Source organism: Alternaria conjuncta (assembly GCF_024043145.1).
Source record: "Alternaria conjuncta strain BMP 0040 chromosome Unknown scaffold_2, whole genome shotgun sequence".
Lineage (NCBI taxonomy): Eukaryota > Fungi > Ascomycota > Dothideomycetes > Pleosporales > Pleosporaceae > Alternaria > Alternaria conjuncta.
The window spans coordinates 32,612-54,707 of NW_026250091.1; the positions used below are offsets into that span (position 1 = coordinate 32,612).

General features: G+C 44.7%; 9 protein-coding genes across 9 annotated transcripts; 4 read left to right on the plus strand and 5 right to left on the minus strand.

Moving 5' to 3' along the window:
• Positions 1 to 7,049: 7,049 nt before the first annotated feature.
• Positions 7,050 to 7,572, minus strand: J4E85_001094 (uncharacterized protein; the record flags this gene model as incomplete). The annotated part of the gene is made up of 2 exons (XM_051465382.1): positions 7,050 to 7,385; positions 7,450 to 7,572. The coding sequence occupies 2 exons, from the start codon at positions 7,570 to 7,572 to the stop codon at positions 7,050 to 7,052; spliced, it is 459 nt and encodes a 152-aa protein (XP_051329939.1).
• A 693-nt stretch (positions 7,573 to 8,265) lies between these two features.
• J4E85_001095 (uncharacterized protein) lies at positions 8,266 to 9,313 on the plus strand (the record flags this gene model as incomplete). Its single annotated transcript, XM_051465383.1, has 2 exons — positions 8,266 to 8,325; positions 8,420 to 9,313. The coding sequence occupies 2 exons, from the start codon at positions 8,266 to 8,268 to the stop codon at positions 9,311 to 9,313; spliced, it is 954 nt and encodes a 317-aa protein (XP_051329940.1).
• Positions 9,314 to 9,732: 419 nt separating this feature from the next.
• On the minus strand, positions 9,733 to 10,100 carry J4E85_001096 (uncharacterized protein; the record flags this gene model as incomplete). The annotated part of the gene is made up of 2 exons (XM_051465384.1): positions 9,733 to 9,843; positions 9,897 to 10,100. 2 exons carry the CDS (start codon positions 10,098 to 10,100, stop codon positions 9,733 to 9,735), a joined length of 315 nt encoding a protein of 104 aa, XP_051329941.1.
• A 931-nt stretch (positions 10,101 to 11,031) lies between these two features.
• Positions 11,032 to 11,757, plus strand: J4E85_001097 (uncharacterized protein; the record flags this gene model as incomplete). Its single annotated transcript, XM_051465385.1, has 1 exon — positions 11,032 to 11,757. The coding sequence occupies one exon, from the start codon at positions 11,032 to 11,034 to the stop codon at positions 11,755 to 11,757; it is 726 nt and encodes a 241-aa protein (XP_051329942.1).
• Positions 11,758 to 11,959: 202 nt separating this feature from the next.
• On the minus strand, positions 11,960 to 13,351 carry J4E85_001098 (uncharacterized protein; the record flags this gene model as incomplete). Its single annotated transcript, XM_051465386.1, has 1 exon — positions 11,960 to 13,351. One exon carries the CDS (start codon positions 13,349 to 13,351, stop codon positions 11,960 to 11,962), a length of 1,392 nt encoding a protein of 463 aa, XP_051329943.1.
• Positions 13,352 to 13,478: 127 nt separating this feature from the next.
• J4E85_001099 (uncharacterized protein) lies at positions 13,479 to 13,908 on the plus strand (the record flags this gene model as incomplete). Its single annotated transcript, XM_051465387.1, has 2 exons — positions 13,479 to 13,519; positions 13,578 to 13,908. 2 exons carry the CDS (start codon positions 13,479 to 13,481, stop codon positions 13,906 to 13,908), a joined length of 372 nt encoding a protein of 123 aa, XP_051329944.1.
• Positions 13,909 to 14,040: 132 nt separating this feature from the next.
• J4E85_001100 (uncharacterized protein) lies at positions 14,041 to 16,237 on the minus strand (the record flags this gene model as incomplete). Its single annotated transcript, XM_051465388.1, has 2 exons — positions 14,041 to 15,763; positions 15,819 to 16,237. 2 exons carry the CDS (start codon positions 16,235 to 16,237, stop codon positions 14,041 to 14,043), a joined length of 2,142 nt encoding a protein of 713 aa, XP_051329945.1.
• Positions 16,238 to 16,666: 429 nt separating this feature from the next.
• On the plus strand, positions 16,667 to 19,255 carry J4E85_001101 (uncharacterized protein; the record flags this gene model as incomplete). Its single annotated transcript, XM_051465389.1, has 2 exons — positions 16,667 to 17,875; positions 17,927 to 19,255. The coding sequence occupies 2 exons, from the start codon at positions 16,667 to 16,669 to the stop codon at positions 19,253 to 19,255; spliced, it is 2,538 nt and encodes an 845-aa protein (XP_051329946.1).
• Positions 19,256 to 19,860: 605 nt separating this feature from the next.
• J4E85_001102 (uncharacterized protein) lies at positions 19,861 to 20,934 on the minus strand (the record flags this gene model as incomplete). The annotated part of the gene is made up of 1 exon (XM_051465390.1): positions 19,861 to 20,934. The coding sequence occupies one exon, from the start codon at positions 20,932 to 20,934 to the stop codon at positions 19,861 to 19,863; it is 1,074 nt and encodes a 357-aa protein (XP_051329947.1).
• Positions 20,935 to 22,096: the final 1,162 nt, after the last annotated feature.

Here is a 22,096-nt window from a genome sequence, read left to right on the forward strand (position 1 = left end):
TCTATATACCTAAAACTATAGTAATAAAGCTGTAGTAGTTTAAAGTCTAATATAGTAATATATTATTATATAATTACGTAAGTATATTATTATATAATTACTTAATATTAAAAAAAGTATACTATAGACTTTATCTCTTAGGCCTAGAGAGAATAGCTTATAGTTTATATAGATATATATATATCTATATAGTTTCTTATATAAAAAAGTGTACCTCTAAGATATTTTTTACTATCTTAACTCTAGAACGTAAAATATAAGCTAAATAGTATTTCTATACTTTATAAAAGATAGCGTTTTAATTAAAGCTATATTCTAGAAGACTTAAGATAGTAAAGTAGAAATACTAAGATATTAATAGTTAACTATAGCGCTACTTAATAATTAGATATAGTATATATTAATAGTATAGAGTTTAGGTAGTAGACGTAAAAGTAGCCTTTACTTTATATATATATAGGCCTCTTTAGAAGCTTTTATACTAAAATCTTATTACTACTAGTATAATTAGGCTTCTAATTACTAATATCTTTAAGTAGAAAGATTTAGTCTAGAGGTATATTAAGACTAAAAGGCTTAGGCTTATTAGAGAATTTCTAGTAAAAAAGTTTAGTATTATAGTAACTAAGATAGTTACTAGCTATATACTAAAAGACTTTAGAGAAATTAGTCTACTTAATTAGATAAGCCTACTCTTTTTAAATTTTATTTACTTCTAGTAAAGCTATATTCTTAAATAAATTAATAAGCTACTTTTTATAATACTTACTAGCGCTATTTACTACTTCTACACTAACTAGTTAAGTATAAGCTTAATTAGAAAGAGTATTAGTAGCTAATAGATATAGTAGTTAGAAATAGAAAACTAGAAATATACTATTATAAAGTATTTTATTAAAAAGCTTTAATTTATATATATATCTCTTATAGATAATATAGATAACTATATAGAGACTAGTCTATTAATATATAAGTTTCTTAGAATACTAGCTAGTTTACTAGTTAGTTATACTTATATAAACTTTATTATTTATAAAGTATAGTAAAACTATATAGTAAGTAGAATTACTTTAAGTACTTTATTTTTACTATAAGTATAAAAGTTATTCTTTTAAATAGACTACTAAGTTACTATAGTAGTTTATTATTTTCTTAGTTTATAATTATTATTTCTAAATAGATAAAGAAAGATTAGCTTTAATATCTTTAACTAGATAGATACTACTATAGAAGTAGTAGCCTAAGTTTATAAAAAATAAAAGTATACTAATACTTAAATTAACTATATTATTTACTTAAAACTTAGTAATATATAGCTAGGTAGTTTAGTTATCTTATATATAGTTAATATATTACTAGAGATAAGTTTTAAGAAACTAATTAGCGCGCTTAGTTTATCTATCTATTTTAGAGTAGTAAGTAGTAAATAGAATATATTTAATTCTTAATCTTTAGTAGATATATCTCTAAAATAGAGCTATAAAGTTAGTATTATAATTAGATATAATAGTAAAAAATAGCTTATAATTTTAAAATATATTTATAAAGTAGTATAAAGTTTAATAAGTAGTTTTTCTATAAGTAGAGTAGAAGAGCTTATATTTAGTTAAGTAATTAATAATAACTAAAATGTTTTAATACTCTTTACTATTAAAGTAGAATAGAAGTAGATTTTAAATAAAACTAATAGTTAGATCTAACTATTAAGTATAGAGAATAGAAAGTAGTTATACGTAGCTATATTTTCTATTCTATAGACTTTTTATATATTTATAAGTAGTATAAGTATTATAATACTATATAATAGACTAGCTTATTCTAAACTAGTAGTAGAAATTATATATTAAATAAAGTATAAACTAGAGACTTTTATAACTAGTAATTTTATAATTATAGTATAGGTTAGAAATCTACCTCTAAAGTCTAGCGTCTCTAGTAATATAAAGCCTAGTTATATTAATAAAAATTTAATAACTAGGTCTAGTACTAACTAAGGTAAACTTAGTTATACTAAAATAGTAGCTATTTTTATAGAACTATTTAGATAGCTTAGTTTTATAGCTAAAAATCTTTAGTAAAGTTAAAGTTATCTTTATAAGTAAAAAAGTTAGAATTATAAGTATTTTTAGATAGTAGAGTATCTAAGTTATTATTAAAAATAGTGTTCTTATTTATAAAAGCTATATAAAGAATATACTACTATTCTAGATTTAAAAAGAAATTAAATTATATAGTAGAAGCTAGTGTATAAAAAGTAGTAGTAATTACTAGCTATATATCTACTAAAAGTATCTTTAGCTCTAAGATAATAGAAGTAATAGTATAGCGTAAATTCTTAGAGTCTATAAATATATTTTAGAGCTAGTAACTAAGTATATTAGCTTTAATATTCTTAATTCTAGACGTATAAGTTATCTTAAAGTTAAACTAGAATAAAAATAAAAACTAGTAGACTTAATATTAGGTAAGCGTTTTAGTAGTTATAAAGATTTCTAAGTTTTTATAGTTAGTTACTACTATAATAAAGTAGCTAGAATCTATAAGTTTAGGCTTCTATTTTTTAAATACCTAGATAATTTCTATAAGCTTAAAATTATAAATATTATAGTTATATTCTATAGATAAGTACTTCTTAGAGAAAAAAGCTATAAGTTATAAAATACTCTAGCTATTAAGTTACTTTATAACTCTACTAGTAGTCTATATAGATATATTAGTAGTAATATAAATAGACTTAGAGAGGTTTAAATATTAAAGTACTAGTTTTTTATAAAGAATAGCTTTTAGTGTATTAAAAGCTTTCTAGCACTTAGAGATCTATACTAGTAGATTATAAATAGTATAATCTTTACTACTAAGGTTTTTAATATCTAGTATAACTTTAGTCTTAATTAACTTAGTAAGTAGAAGAGTAATAGAGAAATAGCGCTTAATAAACTATTAGTAAAAGCTTATATATTAAAGTTAGAAAGTAGTTATAATTATATTATCTTAGATATATAATTACTTAGCTCTTAGATATATAGCTAGAGATTTTATTCTAACTTTCTTTAGTAGTATAATAATTATAATATACTTAAATATCTCTAATTATTAATTATCTCTAGCTCTAATATATTAGTAATAAAGTTATTACTAGTAGATCTATAAACTAACTCTACACTTACCTATATAACTTTTTAGCTTATACTATAACTAAGAATAACTAGAAATATTATAATATATAGTAATAGCTAATAGAACTTACTATATTAATTCTTTATTAACTATAACTATAACACTATCTTTATCTACTAAGTATCTAATAACTATAATATAGTAACTATTCTATAGTTATACTTTTACTAGCTTTAGTAGAACTCTAATTCTACTACTATCTATATAATAATATCTACTTACTAAAGATAATCTATAAATACTTTATTTTTATTATTTTATTTCTTATTACTTTTTTTAAAAATCTTCGCTAAGACGTACTACTATAAGTAAATTTAACTCTATATTATATAGCTAAGGTATAGCTCTAACTCTATTTTAATTATATATATAGTAAAGTATATATAAATAGTATCTATACTTAGTAGAAAGTACTTAATTATTAATATATTAATAAAGTTTTCTAGAACTTTAGTAATATATAAAGCTTTAGCTACTAAGTACTTTATAATATCTAGATTTAAGTTATAAAAAAAGCGCTATATTTTATTAATAAGATTATTAAAGGTAAAGTTCTAGTAAAAAATAATAGTAGAATCTACTTATATTATATACTTTTATAAAAAACTTATAAAATAATAACTATTAATAGCTTTAGTAAGTACTATATTATTAGTAAAGTAGTTTTTAATAGTATATATTATAGTAGAATATTAATATAAAGTAGAGTAATAAAACGTAGTCTAGTAACTCTATATAGTAATCTTAATATAGATATATTTTCTAAATACCTTATACTTACTATAATATAATAGTAGAAATAGTATATATAATAGTAGTAGTTATAAAAATAATAAAGAAAGTTATAAAATTTACTATAATACTATCTTTTATAATTATCTTAAGAGAATCTAGAGAAATAAGTAGTAATAGTAATATAATTTAAAGAAAAGTAATTAAATAATAATAAAGTAACTTAGTAGAGCTTTAGTAAGTAAAGTAATATAACTAGTAAGAGATTAGTTTTATACTTATAATTATCTAGAAAACTTATAAACTATTTAAAGTACTAGTATAGTGTTTAGTATTAGATTTAAGCTATATTAATATATCTTTAGATTTCTAAGAGTAATTTATAAAATAGAAGAAGTATACTTTTACTAAGATTTTAGAATATATATTCTAATTATAAACTTTAAAATATATTACTCTATTAGTTATAAGCTAATAAGTATATATAATTATATTATAATTTTCTTAGAAATTAGTATTAAAATTCTTTTATAAAGTAGTTTAGTATTAAAATAGCTTTATAGCTAGTTTAAATTTAAAAGCTTTAACTACTTTAAAAGTAGTAGTACTAAGACTCTAAGCTTTAGCTTATCTATTTCTAAAGTACTAAAACCTTTAGTTATATATTCTTTAGTGTACTAGTAATAAACTTTACTTTTTTAAAACTAGTTTATAGGCTATAAAATTATTAGTTTACTAATAAATTATAATTATATATATATAGTAAGTAATATTACTAGCTATTAGAGATATACTCTCTAATAAAAAAATTAATATAATACTTACGTTAGGTTACTATTATAGCTAGAAGCTAAGTCTTAGTAAGAAATATTAAAACTTTAGATAGAAGTAATATATATACGCGCGCGTAGTGTAATACTTTAGATAGAAGTAAATATTACGCGTATAGTATAAGATATAATATAATTACTTATATATATAAGCGTATCTAAGTATAAGTAAAAACTATAGCTAATAGAAGCTCTATAAGAGATAGATAGCGTAGACCTCTAGAGCCTATATAAGCTTTATACCTTAAGAAGATTTAAAATACTACTCTCTAGTGTAGCTAGAAAGTAAAGTAATTTTATCTATAAATACTTCTAGCTATATTATTAAACTTTTTATATAAGCTATAGTACACTTTCTATACTAATATATAGTCTATATATACTCTATACTTTTTAGTAAAGTACCTTTACGCTCTAATAAGTATAATCTCTTTCTAATCTTCTAAGAGTATTTTATTACTACTAGAAACCTTTTAAAGAATACTACTTATATAGTAAATATAAATACTATAGATATATAAAAAAAGATAAAGATACTACTTTTCTAAGTAGTTTATTAAAAGGTTATAATTTTAAAGCTTTTAATATTACTATTATAAGTTATTAGATATCTTATCTTTAGTATATAAGTAGTTAGAATTTATATATAGTTAAGTGTTATATAGATAAGAGTACTTAAGACTATCTAGAATATTAAATCTATAGTAGTATATAAATATAGCTTTACTTACTATAGTAAAAGAGCTAAGTTAGTGTATATTCTATATAAACTTAAAAGCTATAGACGTACCTAGGTATAAACATATTATATAGTATTCTTATACTATAAAAATATACTAAATTTAAAGTTAGAGATAGCTATTCTCTATCTAGATTCTCTCTTACTAGATCTAGTATCTCTTAGTATTTAGAATAATTTTCTTTCTATTAATAAAGTATTTCTCTAACTCTTAGGTAGTAAAGTCTTACATAAAGAGAATACTATACTTCTTACTAGTAGAATATTTCTTATACTAAACTCTATCTCTTAGAACACTACTCTTAGTGTTATTTATAACTTCTTTTAGATATAATACTTTCTAGTTAGATATTTACTCTAATAACACTACGTATAGAATAGAAGTAATTCTAGTAGCTACTAGTGTATAAGATTATAGCTATTACGCTTATATTAGTAATAGATAAGTAGACTCTAAAGCTTCTCTCTCTAGTAGCTAGCTTTCTAGCTAGCGCTATATAAACTCTATACTCTTTATAATATCTATAATAGTAGTATTAATAGTAGTAGTAAAGAAGAAGTAGTATTATTAATTAGCTATATAATATTAGAAGCGTAAGTTACTATATAGATCTAAAGGCAAGCGAGAGATTCTAAGCGTAATACGCTGTCTTAAGCATAGTACTAGGCTATATTAGGTACCTATATCTTAGCTAAACAAAATATTAAAGCTACTTAAATTAGCTTAGCTATTATATATAGATCTATAGAGTAGTTAGTTACTATTTAATAAAATAGTTAAGAATATATACATAATATATTTAAGCTAAAGATAGTTTACGAATACTATAAATTTTCTAGATAGGTAGTAAAACATTATATATACGTAAAGCAAGGCTAGAATACGTAGAGTTTAATAGAGTCTTTGTAACGTAATTACTTTATAAACTTACTTTATATAGTAGAATAGCTTCTTATAGATAACTATAGTGTATCTACTAGTCTATCTTAAGAATTAAAGTGCTCTAGCGCTAGTAAGAGCTTTAGAATAGCGCTGTCTTTAATAGAAGAGTTTGCGCTCTTAGCGTAATAAGAAAGTATTAGTTAGTAGAAGTCTCTAATAAGCGCAAGATTATGCTGCGCATTAACTTAGAAGCTTATTTCCACTTAATGCATTAATTTCTACTTGCAAACCTTTTCTACACACCTAAGTAGCTAAGCTAATCTATGTTAATAGTAAGTATGCGTTCTAGTTGTAACATGCGATAAGTAGAGTAACTTACACTAGGTCCTATCTATAAATTAAATTTCTCGTCTCGTCTAAGTTGCTCTTAGTCTTCGCGACACCCTCTTACAGATTATTAGAAAGGAGCGAGACTAGGTTATACATGTCACCGCCGCGCATGCTGTATGCTATAGCGTGTGCGTTAGGGCCCGCCTAGAACTAATATGCGGGTCATCGCACTATTTTTCTCCGCCTCGATCCGCTGGCCTGATCAAGTTGAAGCACGATGCGATATGCCAGATCTCCTGTAGGTGGTTAGGGATTCGTTCCGTCCTGGAAGAGTGACTATAAGATCGGCGCCCTAGTTCTAGCCCTCCGAGGTTGTCACGCGCGCCCTATCGCCGGTGAACGAGCCCGGATTTATAGTCGTTACTTTTGCGTTCAGTACTACGATCACGCCCAGTTCTTGCGCTCGCTTGACCATGGCCTGCTGCAGATCTACGCGATGGCAGTCGGAGAATGGCGCTTCGTACTTGCGGCGGATGTTCGCATCGAACTCTGCCTCGTGCGCAAGTATCTTACCGCGATAGTTGTGGACAGTCAGTGCGATGGGCTCGCAGACACGATCGCGGATAGTGTCGTAAACAGACCAGTTCAGAAGGAGACGTGTAGCATTAGGTGTAAGTTGAAGGCCTGCGCCTATCTGGAATGCTGGTTAGTATAGACACCGATTGCAACCATCTGGTGTCGTAGACGTGAGCACATACTTCAGCCAGCTCCCTTGCGCCCTCCAATACCGTCACCGAGTGTCCTGACAAGGCACATTGTATCGCTGCGGCGAGTCCAGAGAGCCCAGCGCCCACGACTAAGATGTCGAGCTTGTGTGGCATAGCTGGCGTTGGTTCAAGTCGTGGCGGAAAAGGCAAGACAAAAGTCAAGCTGCGAAGACGAGTCGACCCAGCGGAACTGACGTGTGCAGGCGCGTCGTCGCCGTACTCGACTAACGTTCTATCGGACACGCATCTATCGCCGGCCGCAGCGCGTTTCGATGCGTGCAGGATAATGTCTCTTCCGGAGTGGTGTGGGGGATGCGGGGTTGCTTTAAGCCACCCTTGCAGTGCTTGCAGCACCCGGGCGTGCGCGCAGGTCGGCAACGCTTGGCGTGGGATAACAATGGTGGCAGCACACAGAACAACGGAGCATAATCCCAGGTGGCACGTCGAAAGATTGATGCTTTGTCGCTTTGGAGGTGTCGGTATCATTTGCGATGGGCCATTCGAAAAGCATGCCAACTAGCCTGTATCGCAGCACCTCCCCAATGCGAGATTGGTATTGTACGGCAGCTTGCTCGACCGTCGTCATGACGCTAATACTGCAACGATCACGGCCAGACGCTCGCTTGTACATCCCGTGGCATTCAAAGATTCCCGTTGCTCGATAGCTACGGAGATGCGCCGCGCCTCACGTCATGGGGTGGGGTAATGGAAAGACGTTCCGCCCTACCGTTGTTCAAGATATATTCCACGTCACTACGCGTCTGCAACAACATTCCACGCTGTTCGAACAAATACCATTCAACAACCATGGTCTCTCTCGACAAGCCAATCGTGCTCCATTACGAAGGCTCCATCTTCTCGCACCGGGTATTATGGTATCTATGGCTTCGCGGTATACCCTATGATGAATGTGTACATCATTTCCGTCTCTTTCAGTTGCGTCAGCTAAGAAGTCATCTAGATCCAGCCGGCATTCATGCCGCGTGAAGACCTTGAACTGCTGGGCGTCGGCTACAGAAAGATACCCGTCGTGATCATCGGAAAGGACATATACTGCGATTCTCGATTCATCATCTCCAAGCTAGAGTCTCTGTACCCCAACAGCGCTCTCTCACCTTCCACGCCAATGGATGTTGGTATCAGAAAGCTCTTCGAAAACTGGACAATCGACGGCGGCATCTTCGCCAACGCCGTGAGGATGATACCATACTGGCAGGAGACAAGCTTCCTATCGAATGAAGCCTTTGTAGATGATCGTCAGAAGCTCATGGGAAGGCGCTTCACCGCCGATGATATGGAGATGGGGCGGCCCGATGGCACGCAGCATTTGCAGCTCGCTTTTGACATGTTGGAGTCTACTTTCCTTGCCGATGGCAGGGCGTGGATTTTGAACACACAAGAACCCTCGCTAGCAGATATTGATTGTGTGTGGCCATTCAAGTGGTTGATGTCGGAGCCCACTATGAAGGACAGTCTTCCCGCGCGTTACTTCAACGCTGAGACGTATCCGAGAGTATTTTCGTGGGTAGAGAGATTTGTGGCACAACTGGAAAAGAAAAGGAAGAGAATGCCAATGCTCAAAACGCTGGATGGAAATACTATGGCACAACGAACTCTTGGCACTTCTACCTCACCAGAAAACGTTACATTCATCGATGACAATTCACATAAGCTCAAATACGGCGACGAGGTCGAGATATTTCCTTCCGATTACGGACATATGGGAAAGACTGTTGGGAATCTCGTTGGTCTTACAATTGACGAGGTCACTATCTGTAACAGCAAAAGCATCCGTGTACATTTTCCGCGCTGGAACTTCAGTGTCGTCAAAATCGCGTCTAAGTCCATGATCTAGACAACTGATAGATCCGATTTCCGTTCATCTTTCTCGCTACGGTTAGTGAATTTAGTGAGCTCGTTCCAAGGCAATAGTTGCTGTCTCATCGCTTTTCATCACCGAAGCGTTTTCCTATCGGTCACTGTAGCTGCTGTAACATTGCGTTATAGAACACCAGCGGACTAGATGTTTAGCAATTCGCACTTTAGTTTGTAGTCATTGCAGGTAAGCTGGGACATTTGAAACATAACGCTACGATGGAGATGAGCATATGAGCCCATGCAAAATGGTACGTCCGTGTCATAAGCCTTTTGTTATCGAATTAAATTAATCGTGGTTGGTAAAACTTTGCAGGACGGTATACATCGACCTCTGACGCAACACGACGACAGCAAAGTCACTGCTGTTCACGAAAGCTATTCTTCCTTGTCCGCAGCTTATGAGGCTAATGAATTGCCAGCGCCATTCTCCTTGCAGTAATAGTTCAACTCATCACCACCGATGTGATTCCCTAGCGATTGACAAAGGTTGAGCTTGCCGACTTCGGTCTGCACAATGTTAGCATGCGAAGGGTTCATGGAGGGATTCTTGTATGTCTCACCATCTTGCAATCGGCACATGTATCCCATTGCTGGTCGCCAGTGTTGCGATTCAGATATGCGTCGCATGCCTTTGTTGTTGCGTCGGCGTTGTACACGTATTGTCCGCCGACTTCATCGACACAAAGACCTTCCCTGTGGAGGTCGGCGTTGACGAAGGAGCCCACGAGGATGGGAAGTGCGGAGAGGACGACTGAGAAATGCATGACGGCTTCAGGTTTCGAAATAGCTCAGACAGAGCGAAGGTAACGACAGAATTGACTGTAAAAGCCAGGTGCACCAAAGGATTAAAGAGCGGAAGTTGGGTACTGCTCAGAACCGGATGTGGAAACAAGATAAATAAGTAAGAACTGATGATAGAACGGATCCTCGTTCATGCTTTCATGGCCATCACTACAATTGTCCTTTGTCCATTCTCGGCGCAATTGTGGCGAGCGCGCCCCTTCTTCCAAGGTTTTGAAACGTGGTTGAGCCACCGCGGTATCGAGGGACCGCACAGCAATGCCCCAATCCCACATTCCCTCGGCAGGTGAACCGAGTGCACTATTAGAGCGGTGTCCTATTAGAAGTCGGGAATTCTATGCCTTGTATTATTAAGGGTAGATGCCGAGAACCCGGAAAGGGTTTGCACTTCATGCGCTTCGGCCCGAAAGAACGATGCGGGCGTGCTTTTGTTACAGTGATACTCGAGGAGCCACTCGACTCATGTTGCGCCTAGCGAGACCCACTCAGAATAAGTAATCCTACGGCGAGCCTTTGGGTAGGCATGGAAGAACTATTCGTACTTCGAGACAGCAAATCACCGGACAACCATGAAACCAATCAGCCGCGCACCTGAACACGTTACCTAGGTTCGTATACTCCACCACTATTGATCCTTCATAAATCCCTGCCAAGAAATGTATTGACGTACCTGTTTACCAAGATAGCTGGAATGTTAAAATTGCGTCTCAGAACCCATGTTACGATCAGTCATACAGCCGACGCTGCCAATGCGGTGCTAACTTGCTCGCATTTCTTGACGATAAGTAGAGCACGCCTCCCTGATCATGAATTCTTCTCACCACCTTACCTGCCCTGTCACTCTTTTCGTAAAGTTCTACACATTCGTTTCACCTCATATATGTACTCGCTATAATGCACTCCACTTCCTTCATCACCCTCATTTTTGGCGCCGCTCTCGTCGCGGCTGCTCCCGCACCCGTCAAAATCGGACTGGATGACGTTATCCTCCACGGCAAAGGCCACTTCACCGTTATGAAACGATCTGCCTTTGAAGAGCTGGAAGCTGCACGCAAGGCCAGTGCTGTACCTCCGAAGCCTGCCTACCTTGCTGAGATTCACTTCTCCGGCAACGAGACCAAAACACCAGACAAGCAGCACTTGAAACGCGACACCAGCATTATCATTCCAAACCCCAACTCTCGTTTCTTGGGCTGGGATGTTCAAATGAGCCAAGTCACCAAGGGCGCACCGACTACTATCTCCGTCGCCTCGGGTTTCTCCATTAGTAACAGCATTTCGGTTGGGGCGAGCAGCACTTTGACACTAGTCAAGGACTTCCTCCAAGTCTCCATGTCAATCGACTACAGCCAGACGTGGCAAACGACTCAGACGCAAACCTTCACCGCCGAGGTCCCCAAGGACAAGTATGGCGCTTTTGTCAGTAACCCTTGGACCAACCGTGCGAGTGGAAGTGTCTGGACGGGTACCATCGGTGGTTATGGAGAGCTATCCGACTACCAGGCTGACTCGTTCGAGTCAAAGCAGTTTGACAATATGGAATGGGTTGATGGTGTTATCAGTCTTTGTACAGGCGACGAGTTTCCTCTCAAGAGATGCTTGGGCGAGGGTACACTATGAGGCTGGACAGCACATACTGACTTGACTGCGTGTCGGAATCGAGGATGCATGGAGGATCAAGACGGCTTCATAGATCCAGTACAGCTAATAATGTTCAAGTGCTGTTTTGTAGAGGAGAGCGTTTGTTGTGAGACCCATCGAGCATGAGGCAATCGCATGTCAAACACCCAGCACTAGGCCGAGAGCCTGGTTGATCATGCCTCTATACCTGCATCGTTCTGTCCATCCAAGGCTTCAGCGCCGCAAGGCCGATGACAACAGCCTCCTCTGTTCTAATTGTCCTGCTGCCCTGTCCCGGAACCAAATTAACCCAAGCATCAAAAAGCTCGCTAGCCATCGATTTGCCCAATCCTCTTGCCGCGAGAACCGGGTCGTTGGCAATAGCCGGTTCTATGCCGGCCTGGCCTCCGAACACAATAAGGAGGTGTTTAAAGGGTTTGTGAGCTTTGGCTTTGGCTGCAAACGTAGCAGACTCATTGCTAGTGTCAGTAAATAGTGAATAGACGGACTGGCCGCGTTCCGATGTTCCTATAGACATGTCATAGCCATCTGGGTATTCGCAATCGGAGAAGACGGCGCTGAGTGATGGAGCGCGTCGGACCGTGTAACCCCAGTAGTAGCCGCCTTCCTCACGTGGAAGACTGGCCGCGCATGCCGTAGCATTTAGTAGATTACATTCCTGCTGAGATAGGTGGGGCCAGTTGGGAGGTGCATCGGCGTTGGTGAAGCGAACGGTTGTGCGCATGCCTTGCTCAGGAGGGGCTTCTTTGGGGACAGGGACGCGGATGGGATGCGGCAGACCGCATTTGACGTATGCATACTCTGAGTCATGAGACAGAGATGTCCCTGAGCTGTTGTTCTTGGGTATCAATGATGCGGGCAAATGGGCTGGGCCGACAAAGACACCCTCGCGGTACCGACACCACTCGTGGCTTCGAAGATGGTGCGGCATATCCATACTTGGGAGATTACCAACCCATTTGAGATTCTGATGTTCCTTGAAGATGCTCAATCGGGGATCCTCGGCGTCGTATCGTAGATGAGGTGGGCATTCGGCATAAGACAATAAATGGCAAAGGAACTGGTCTGGGCTCTGCCATGCCTCATCGTGCTCCAGGATAGAGTCGAGGACTTGTTGCTTGGACCGTCCTCTGCGGATGTATTTTGGATCAACGACTCTGGGATCGACATTGGTCGGATCTTCATCGAATACGACGATTTCATCGACACAGTAGATGGCGGCTGCGCGTGCGATTCGTCCGACTTGGATAGTCTTGTGATCGGGCTTCTTGGCATTGAGAGTCCAGCTTCCGGGCAAAGCGATGGTGACGGTCCAGTCGCGACCTTTGGTTGGTGCGAAAAGAGCGGTAGGTTTAGAAGTATCAACGTCGTCTATTTGTTGCTCTTGGGTGTCGCGTTTGCGTTTCTTGGCAGGACTGACGTTGTCATGTGGAGGCTGATGCACGGCCATGGTCAGTCTTGGACTTGAGCTGGAGCCCTTCGAAGTCACGATGTCGTGGACAAAGATGGCGCAACGTGCTCTCGGGTAGCGGGTGCGGTCGCGGGAAAATGTGAATCGGTCGGTAGGTAGCATGTTGCTACTTGAAGGTCGCAACTTTTCGGCCTGTCTTGGCGCGCCCACCCCTGTCGCACCGCGGGCTTGCGGCCTGCGGCTTGCGGCACTCGGCGGCGCAACTGAACTTCCATATCTCTTTCCCACCATGACAGTGGTACAAGCGCCTCACAATATGGACGCGCACAGGTATGCCTAGCCACCGCCCCCTTCCTTGCTCGCACACAAAACTGACAACCCCGTCCAGGCCCACGGCGTCGCCTGCGACGCCCACCGGCACGCTCTTGGCCTTCCTCGCCCTCTACCTCACTACGCTCTTCTCCCTCGATACGTGGGCCGCCGCACGAGGCTCCCCCTACCGCGCACCAGGCATCGACAACTCGACGCATCGCCCTCCCGTCACGGCACCGGCACGAGGCAGCTACCAGGGCGGCATGCATGGTCGCGGTCGTGCTGGACCCGGGCCTGGTAGTCAAGCGCGGGGCCGTGGACACGCCGGGAGCGTCGCGCAGACGGGCGACTCGAGACCGCCGATTCAGATGGGTGGCACAGCTGGGTGCGGCGCTTGTTTGACCTAGGGCAGGCGACGCGAGGCGGTGGGCACAGCACTTGCATGGCTGACGATGAGTGGCGGCCTAGTCTTGAGCCTATCTTGACATCTTCATTGCTCCCTTTCGCGCCAAGCGACTCGGTGATGCTAACGATACTAACTACGCTCCCCTCCGCACATTCGTACTCATCAACGTGATCTTTTTGCCCTTCTTCTTCTTTCCGCCGGCCGGCTTCTTCGCGCCTTCCTCGCCTCCTTCTAAAGACATGGCTTGCGCTCGGGCAAGCATGTCCTCCTCGGCAAGCAAATCCTTCTCCCAGCCCTGCAGCCACCCATCATCGCCGTCATGATGATCCTGGGGCCCAAACACTGGAGACGTGCCTGCCACTATCGCCGTACCCCATACGGTCCGTGGCGCTGACGGGCTTGACGAAGGAGAAGCCAACGGAGCGAAGCCATCGCCACGCCGCCGTGGCCAGGGTGGCGACGTCGAAGAGTTGTCTCCATCCATGACGGGCTGCGCGTCCGGCATGCTGCCTGATGCTAGAGGCTGGAAATCGTCGGCGGAGAATCTCTCCGTCATGCTTGGACGTCTTCTGCGCGCAGATGCAAACTCGGCGTACTCGGCCTTTTCCGCGCGCTGTCGTGCCTTCTCCTCTTTACTCTCCTTCTCAACATGCCTCTTTCGCCTTTTCTCAATATCGGGTCGGAAGCGTTCCAGCACTTCTGGGGCGACTGTATCGGTCCAATCACATTCAAGGAAACCAACTTCACAGCCGTATGGTAGATGCGCCAGGTATTTTGTGCGCTTGCGCAATTCGTCATCGACTACGTGTCCCGTAGATACGTGCTCGACACGGGGAAGGATCGTTGAGGGGAACGAGGCGAAATTTCCGAAAGCCGCTTTCAAAATGCGGATATCTAACGGAGATAAGTAGTAATGCAATAGTGCTTGGTAGAAGAAATATTCGGCGGGCGTCTGGTGGTGCTCGTGGTGCTGTCGATTGCGAAGCTCTGCAAGCGTCAGAGACATGCCGTGGCTTGCTGCTGAAGAGTGCGAAGAGACAGACATGGCCCTGTCCTTGCCATAAGCGGTCCCGACCTGGGAATGGTCCTGTACAGTGTTCATGTCTGGCGCCGTCGTCTCGTTGAATACCATGGGCGCTCTCTTCATCTTGGGTTCCGCGGGCTTGCAGGCCTCGTCTGGGGGGTTTCCGATTCCTCTAAGCTTCTCCTTGGCCTCTCGGATATTCCGTACCGCCTTGTTGGTCCATTCCATGCTGTCTTCGGCAAACATGACTTCATCCTCTTTGCCTTGGTGCTCCAGCTTCACAATCTCTTGATCATGTTGGTCCAGCATGTAGTCCTCACCGCCGCGCATTATGCGGGCATAGTCGGTCACCTCGGCGGCATGATACCAGGGGATATCTTCGTCTTTGGTCATAGCGTAGGCGCCATCGCGGGGCATAGCCAAGGTGCTTCCCGCGGATCTGACAGCCAAGCGGAGAACTACATCGCCTCCCTCGCGGGGAGGCTCGCCCTCCTGGCCTGTGTACCAGCGCACTGGCCTCGTTTCAGAGGCGTATATGGTGTCGAAGCACAGCGGGCATTTGCTCGAACGCGCCCGTTTGTCTCGGGGCTTGGCGTCGTCTTCGGAATGCATGTAGCGGATGAGACATGGGAGACAGAAGATGTGGCCACACCTCGCCATCCTGGGGGCTAGGGGTGTGCCAAGGCAGATGGGACACGAGGCGTCTTGTGAAAGCTCGGAAGCCAGGATCTGCAGGACGTTGTTCCAGTCGAGGTGGACATCGGCATCGACACTCTGGGCGCGGTAGTCGGCGCGGGGGTCTACGATGAAGCGGTAGTTGGCGTGCACGTATCTGCATGGTGTTAGCGGAATGGTCGACACGGTGCTGCTCCCGCTGGGACTCTCACCTTGCCTTGTCTACGGCGTGGTAGCCCGAGCCAAGGCCCCACGTCGGGTTGCGCCGATAGCTCCTTGCGTGGCCATGGGCGGCATGGTTGGTTGGGCGGGGCGGCAAGCTGAAGTTCATGAGGTGGGTAATGGACGTCTGGCCCTTGCGGTTCTGGAAGGGACGCATGGCGAGAGACTCGGCAATGGCATCCTCGTCCGTCTGCCTGAAGCGCTTCGACGCCTTGTGCTGTTTCTTCTGCTGCTGCGAGTTGCGGGGAGTCGGCAATGACCGCGCGGGCGCGCCACTACCCCGCGGCTGCGTGGAGAAGCTGCTGGTGCTGGCGGAGGGCGTCTGCGTCTGCGTCTGGGCGGGTGAAGCGGGCCCCGAGGGAGCGGAGGCCTTGGACGAGGCGGCGGCGGTGGGCGGATTGCTGGACATGACGCCCAGCTAAGGGTTCACGAGCAGGACAAGGGCGAGTAATGCGAGTGCGGTGATATGTAGCTGCGAGGGTTGGCGTCCCCAAGAGGTGGCTTGGAGACGACGAGCGTCGCAAGGCCGAGTGGCGATGGTGCTCTGACGACAGCGTCTCCGCACAGACGGCTGCGATTGCCCTTTCGGATCACGTTGGCGCGGCTTCTTCTACAACCTCACCGATTCCGACCCCAACAGCAATCCGCCCCGACCTCTACCTCTACACTGCACCCCACGTGTCTCCGTCGCGGGCAGCCCGTGCTGCGCTCATGTCGTCCTGATACCATGACCCCGCAGTCCCACTAGACACTCCCCTCGACCCGTTGCCGCGCACGCTGGCTGCGACGGCTCCCGCCAGCGCCCACGGTCGAGGCAACACGGCCTCCAGCGCCCACGATGCCCGGCCCGTACCTGCCTGGCAGCAGAAGGCACGAGCAGCAGTACTACCACCACGCGATGCCGCCCCAGACACACTCGCCCGTCCACCACAATCCCTATGCCGCGCCCTACCACCACCAGCAACACCACCACCAGCACCACCACCACCACCACCAGGCACCGCACCATGGCCCGCTCCACGGCCCGCTCCACGCCTATGCCCAGCAGCCGCCGCCGTGGTACCCTTACCAGCAGCCGCCGCTCCAGTACGCCATGCCTCCGCGCCCGTTCCAGCCGCAACCCCATGCCTCGCCCGTCGTCGTCTCTTCGCAGCTGCACACGCTTCCCCCGCGCATGCCCACGCCGCCGCCGCACTCGCCCGCTGCCACGACTGTCGACGCCCCGCCGCCCTCGCCCCAGTCCGTCACATTCAGGCCTTTCTACCCGCCTCTGCCCTGGCTGTCCGCCCCCGACTCCGTCTTCCCGCCACGCGCGACACCCCGCCGGCGAAGGCGCAGGGCTCCCGTTCACATCGAGGACCAGGCTCTGGCCCTACCCTCGCGTGACGCCACGTACCTCGACCAAGGCACCCACGGCCAGCTGACCCCGTCCGAGGAGCCCGACGACTCGCAGGCTTCTACCATACCGGCACCCTCTGACGCTGATATCGATACTCCGTCCACCTCACACCCGCCTTCGGAAGTCGATCTGGCGCAATCTGCCCCGCCGTCTGCTGCAACACCATTGCCCGTACAATCGCCAGCCCAGCCTTCAGCCACTGTCAAGCAACACGCCCGCAACCCCACGATCCCAGCCGTGCCCCGCGTTCCTGTCAAACCAATACAGGCTCCCAGTGCACCTTCGATGACGCAACAGTCGGTTAAATCGCCCGCCGGCACTCATCAGGAACACACCCAGAATGGAGACACTACAGCAACAACACCCCACACAGGCCCAAACTCCGAAGAGACTCCAAAGGCATCTCCGCCTCGGCCGGCAGCACCAAAATCCTGGGCAGAGCTGTTGAGGGCAAAGAACACTCCCGCCGTCGCGCAGCCAGCTCCCTCTCCCAACAATACCTTGGCTGTTTCCAACGGCCCTGTAGTACCTAGCAACACCACGCTTGCACACGTTCTGGCGTCTTTCTCAGTTGACGCCGAGACAAAGGCTTCCTTTATCGAGCCTCGAGGGCTTGTAAACACGGGCAACTTGTGCTACATGAACTCGGTGCGACCTAACCCGCTACTCTACTCTGTGCCACGCTGACTTGTCTTGCAGATTCTCCAAGTACTACTGTTCTGCGTTCCCTTTTACGACTTCCTTGATCAGGTGGCAAAGCGCGCTGCGCACAGCTTCAAGTCCGAAACTCCTCTCGTGGATGCCATGATCATGTTCCTGCGCGACTTCCGACTCATCGACTCTGCCGACACCGTCGACCAACTCCGTCTTCGGCTAAAAGGCAACGAGCTCGAGCAGTACGGCGACCCGCTCACACCCGAGTACGTATACGACGTCATAAAGCGTCTGCCTCGATTCGACAATATGAAGAGGGGTCAGCAAGAAGACGCCGAGGAGTTTCTGGGCTTCTTGCTTGCTGGACTGCACGACGAGTGCGTCCACATCATCAAGAGTGGCAAGCAGAGCCAGTCCGCAGACGCCGTCGCATCCCCCGGGACCGCACGATCAGGCTACATTGATGGTGGATGGGAAGAGGTTGGGCACAAGCAAAAAACTTCTATTACACAAAATTCTGGGGCGATTGATGTTGAAAGTCCCATCACCAAGATCTTCGGTGGCAAGTTGCGGTCGGAATACAAGAGGCCAGGCGAGAAGGCCTCGGTCACACTTGAGCCGTACCAACCCCTCCAGCTCGATATCGGTGAGCCCAACACTAACAACATCTCTGATGCTCTCAAGAATCTTACGCGTCTCGAGACGTTGGACGGTGCGGCTCGGGGTTCCAAAGCTTCCACCAAACAAGTACATATTGAGACCCTCCCACCAGTCCTCATTCTTCACCTGAAGCGTTTTCACTACGACGAAAAGGGACCACAAAAGATTTGGAAGAAGATTGGGTACCCCTTGGAGTTGGAGCTGCCGAAAGAGGTTTTTCCCCCGCATAAACGAAGCAGCTACCACATCCAAGGATGCTTCCCGCGTTATCGCCTCATTGGGGTCGTGTACCACCACGGTAAGAACGCAAGTGGTGGCCACTACACCGTCGACCTGCGGCGCCAGGAGGGCAAGGAATGGATCCGAATGGACGATACCATCATCCGCCGCATCCGCGCCGAGGATGTCGCTGAAGGCGGCGCTGAAGAGGATCCCAAGGTCCTCGCGGCCGGACTCGAGCAACACCAGAGCGATATGGGGATGAGCAAGAACTACTTTGCCCGGATTGACCTGGATGAGCAAGGGACGGACAAAGGAGGCTGGAACCAAGTCAGTGGAGCCGAGAAGCAAAAGGATAGCATCAAGAAATGGACTGGTGCTGTCAATGGCACGACAACCCCCATCTCACCGGGCAAGAGGACGCCACTGCCCAGCGAGAATGTGCGCGACAACAAGGTGGCCTACATCCTGTTCTATCAGCGCATGGAGAATTGAAGAAGTATGAAGTAAATGGGCCAGGCCGAAAGTGACGAACCGGCCTCTATCCTAGCCGCTTTATGCACGTCACCTCAGAGCTCTACTGCAGCATGTACGACTGAGTAAAAATGTCACGACATGCATACCAATGAAGCGTGCAACAGATCTGCCGGGTCTGCATGGTTTACCGAGCAGCAGCGTGGTAGCGCCTTCAGGTTAATGTGATAGCCTGTGGCAGTTGTTGAGCACGCGACAAATAATAAAACGATCCAATGTTCACTCCTGCCCCATTCGTACATGCTCTGCTAACAACCACGGTACCTAGGTGCTGATGTAACCCATTAGGTTAGCTGCTTAGCCCACCACCCAAGGCTCACGGTCGTGACGTGCGGGGAAGAACGCACACATGATAAGAGACAGTGCAAAGCTTCAATGTAACGCACAGCAATGTTCGATTCCAACAACCAAAGTACACTCCAATTTTCTTGATTCTACGTGAACTAAGGCTACCTGTCTGATTGCGTCTGCATCAATCGATGCAGTTCGATATTGTATCAAGGTGCGCTCGTCATTCTCTCAAATTCCATCACACACCGGCGCTCATGTGTTACCACTTATCGTGTCTACCTGTTCTTCACGGCTACCTTGTCCGCCCCCTTCTTCGCCACCTTGGTTCGCTTGTTCGTCTTTTGTTGCGCATTCCTGGCTGGCTTGTCCTTCTGTTTTTGAGCATCCCTGGCTGCAAACAGTGCCGCCTTCGCTGCCGCCTTGACTCGGTCGTCCTCCTCTTTGCGCTCGGCTTTGAGTTGCTCTTCTGCCTCCTCAGCGATACGCTTCTCTGCTCTCTTCCTCGCCGTCTTCGCTCTTTCCGTCGCCAGGCGGCGCTGTTCGTCGTCGAAAACCTTGTACAATTTCTGCTGTATATTCCGGCCGACTTCGCAGGTACTTGGGCAGTTCAAATGCCCGAAGCATTGGAAGCCTTCTGGGCCATGATCGCAAATGTAATCGCCAGCGTCTGATTGGCAGCTACCCGGACACAATATCCGTTGCATGTTGAAGCAACGCAACTCGCACACGATGTGCAAGGGATTGTCGCACGAACTGTGCCCACACAAGTGGGACCCCTGCACATCCTTGTTCCACATCAGATGCTCACATCCAATGACCTTCAAGACGAGGCGATTGGATTGGAACCTCTCGGTCATACCACCTGCTGTGATGCTGATCTGCTCAGATATGTGTCGCCCCCCGAATGGGTCTGTGGGCGTTGAAGCCTCCGTTGGTATCCAACAGCCGTGGTGACCAACGGCAATTCGGCCGGCAGAGAGGTGGTTCAGGAGCGTCTCGACGTTTGACTGGCGCATGACAGACTCTCGGTCGGGGTCCACTTCCTCTTTGACTCCGGAGGATGTGGCGGCAAGGTCGCGATAGATCGGTTCGTTGTCTTTGCGGAGCTTGTCGAGTCGGGTTCTGATGTCAGGGATTGGACCTCTACATACATCAGGCGTAGGAGGCATCGAGGAACGGATGGACTTCAGAACCTTGGCGAGATAGCGTTTTAGCGATGGCTTTGTCTTGTCGCCGAATTTACGTTGGACACGTATAAGAGGGGGAGCTGTCGGGGAACGCGTTGAGGCAACAGTCCGACGGGGTTGCTTCGCGCGTGGCTTCCTGCTCGTTTTACGACTTGGAGCCATGGTTGGTTTCTAGGAAGAACGATACAATAATAATGTAGAGAAGGCTCGGGTGCAGAATAATAAAGATAAAGGTTAATTGTTGTTGCTTGCACAGCTACGCTACGCTACTTAAGTAGTAATGTTTGCTGCCTTAAATGCTAGACGCTTTAACTTCTGCAAGCCTTAGACTGCTAGACGCCTAGAGCCTACCTATAACGCGGATAATCTTGCTGCAGACAAGGTAATAAAACTAGACCCTACTGTCTGCATGCAGGGGGTTCTAAAAAAGGGCTAGCAATAACTAGGCAACTAACCTAATTGTTATACACTAGCATCCTCTAACTACTAGGTTATTTTCGGCCTAATATATATCGTATCCGCAATATTAGTCCTCCTGCAATAACAATCTCTATGCTATCAAATTAGCGACAACTTTCAGTAGCAAACCTAGGCACCGGATATAAATTCCCGAGACCGAGCGCACGAAGAATCGGGCTCGTGCTTCACCATGGGCACCGGATGTCCGTGTCTGACGGAGAACCGGTATCGAGCGCACAATGAATCCATCTTGGATGAAGGCATGAGGGCATAGTAGAAAAGGGTGACGGATTTGTCGTTCCCTCACGGGCCTACCACTGTACGGAGCTTCTTTCTCAGTTGGTAGCTCTTACGCCCTGGCCGCCTACGAAGTACAACGGTCCCGGAACTCCATGTTGCCGAGCCTAGGCCACTTCTCCAACGTCTAGAGACACCGCGACATGGCCCCAGAGTAGAGGCTTTCTCGTTCAAGCCATTGTTCGGCCTTGCACAGGCCAATCGTCGCGCGTGCTTACGTGTGGATGCTGACAGCGTCTTGAAAACGACCCTGCCGCTGGCGAAAGAGGAGATGGTAGAAGAGGTATCAATCGCAATGTGATTTGAAGCTGTTGGCACAATTGTCGAGGCACTGAACCGAGCGACATGGGCACACTGGTGACAGACGAGCCAAACATTACCGAATTAGCGTCGTGCGGGGAAGACACCTCGGCTCCAGCACTCGCAGGCTTATCCATCTTCGTTCTATCGGCAATTAGGTAGCTTCTCTCAGAAACTTGGGCTGTCTATACCTTTGAATACTTCTAGCGAAAGCAGTCGCAAATGTGGCCTCACACAAACGGTTCATACCTAGATAGTGACCGTCTCG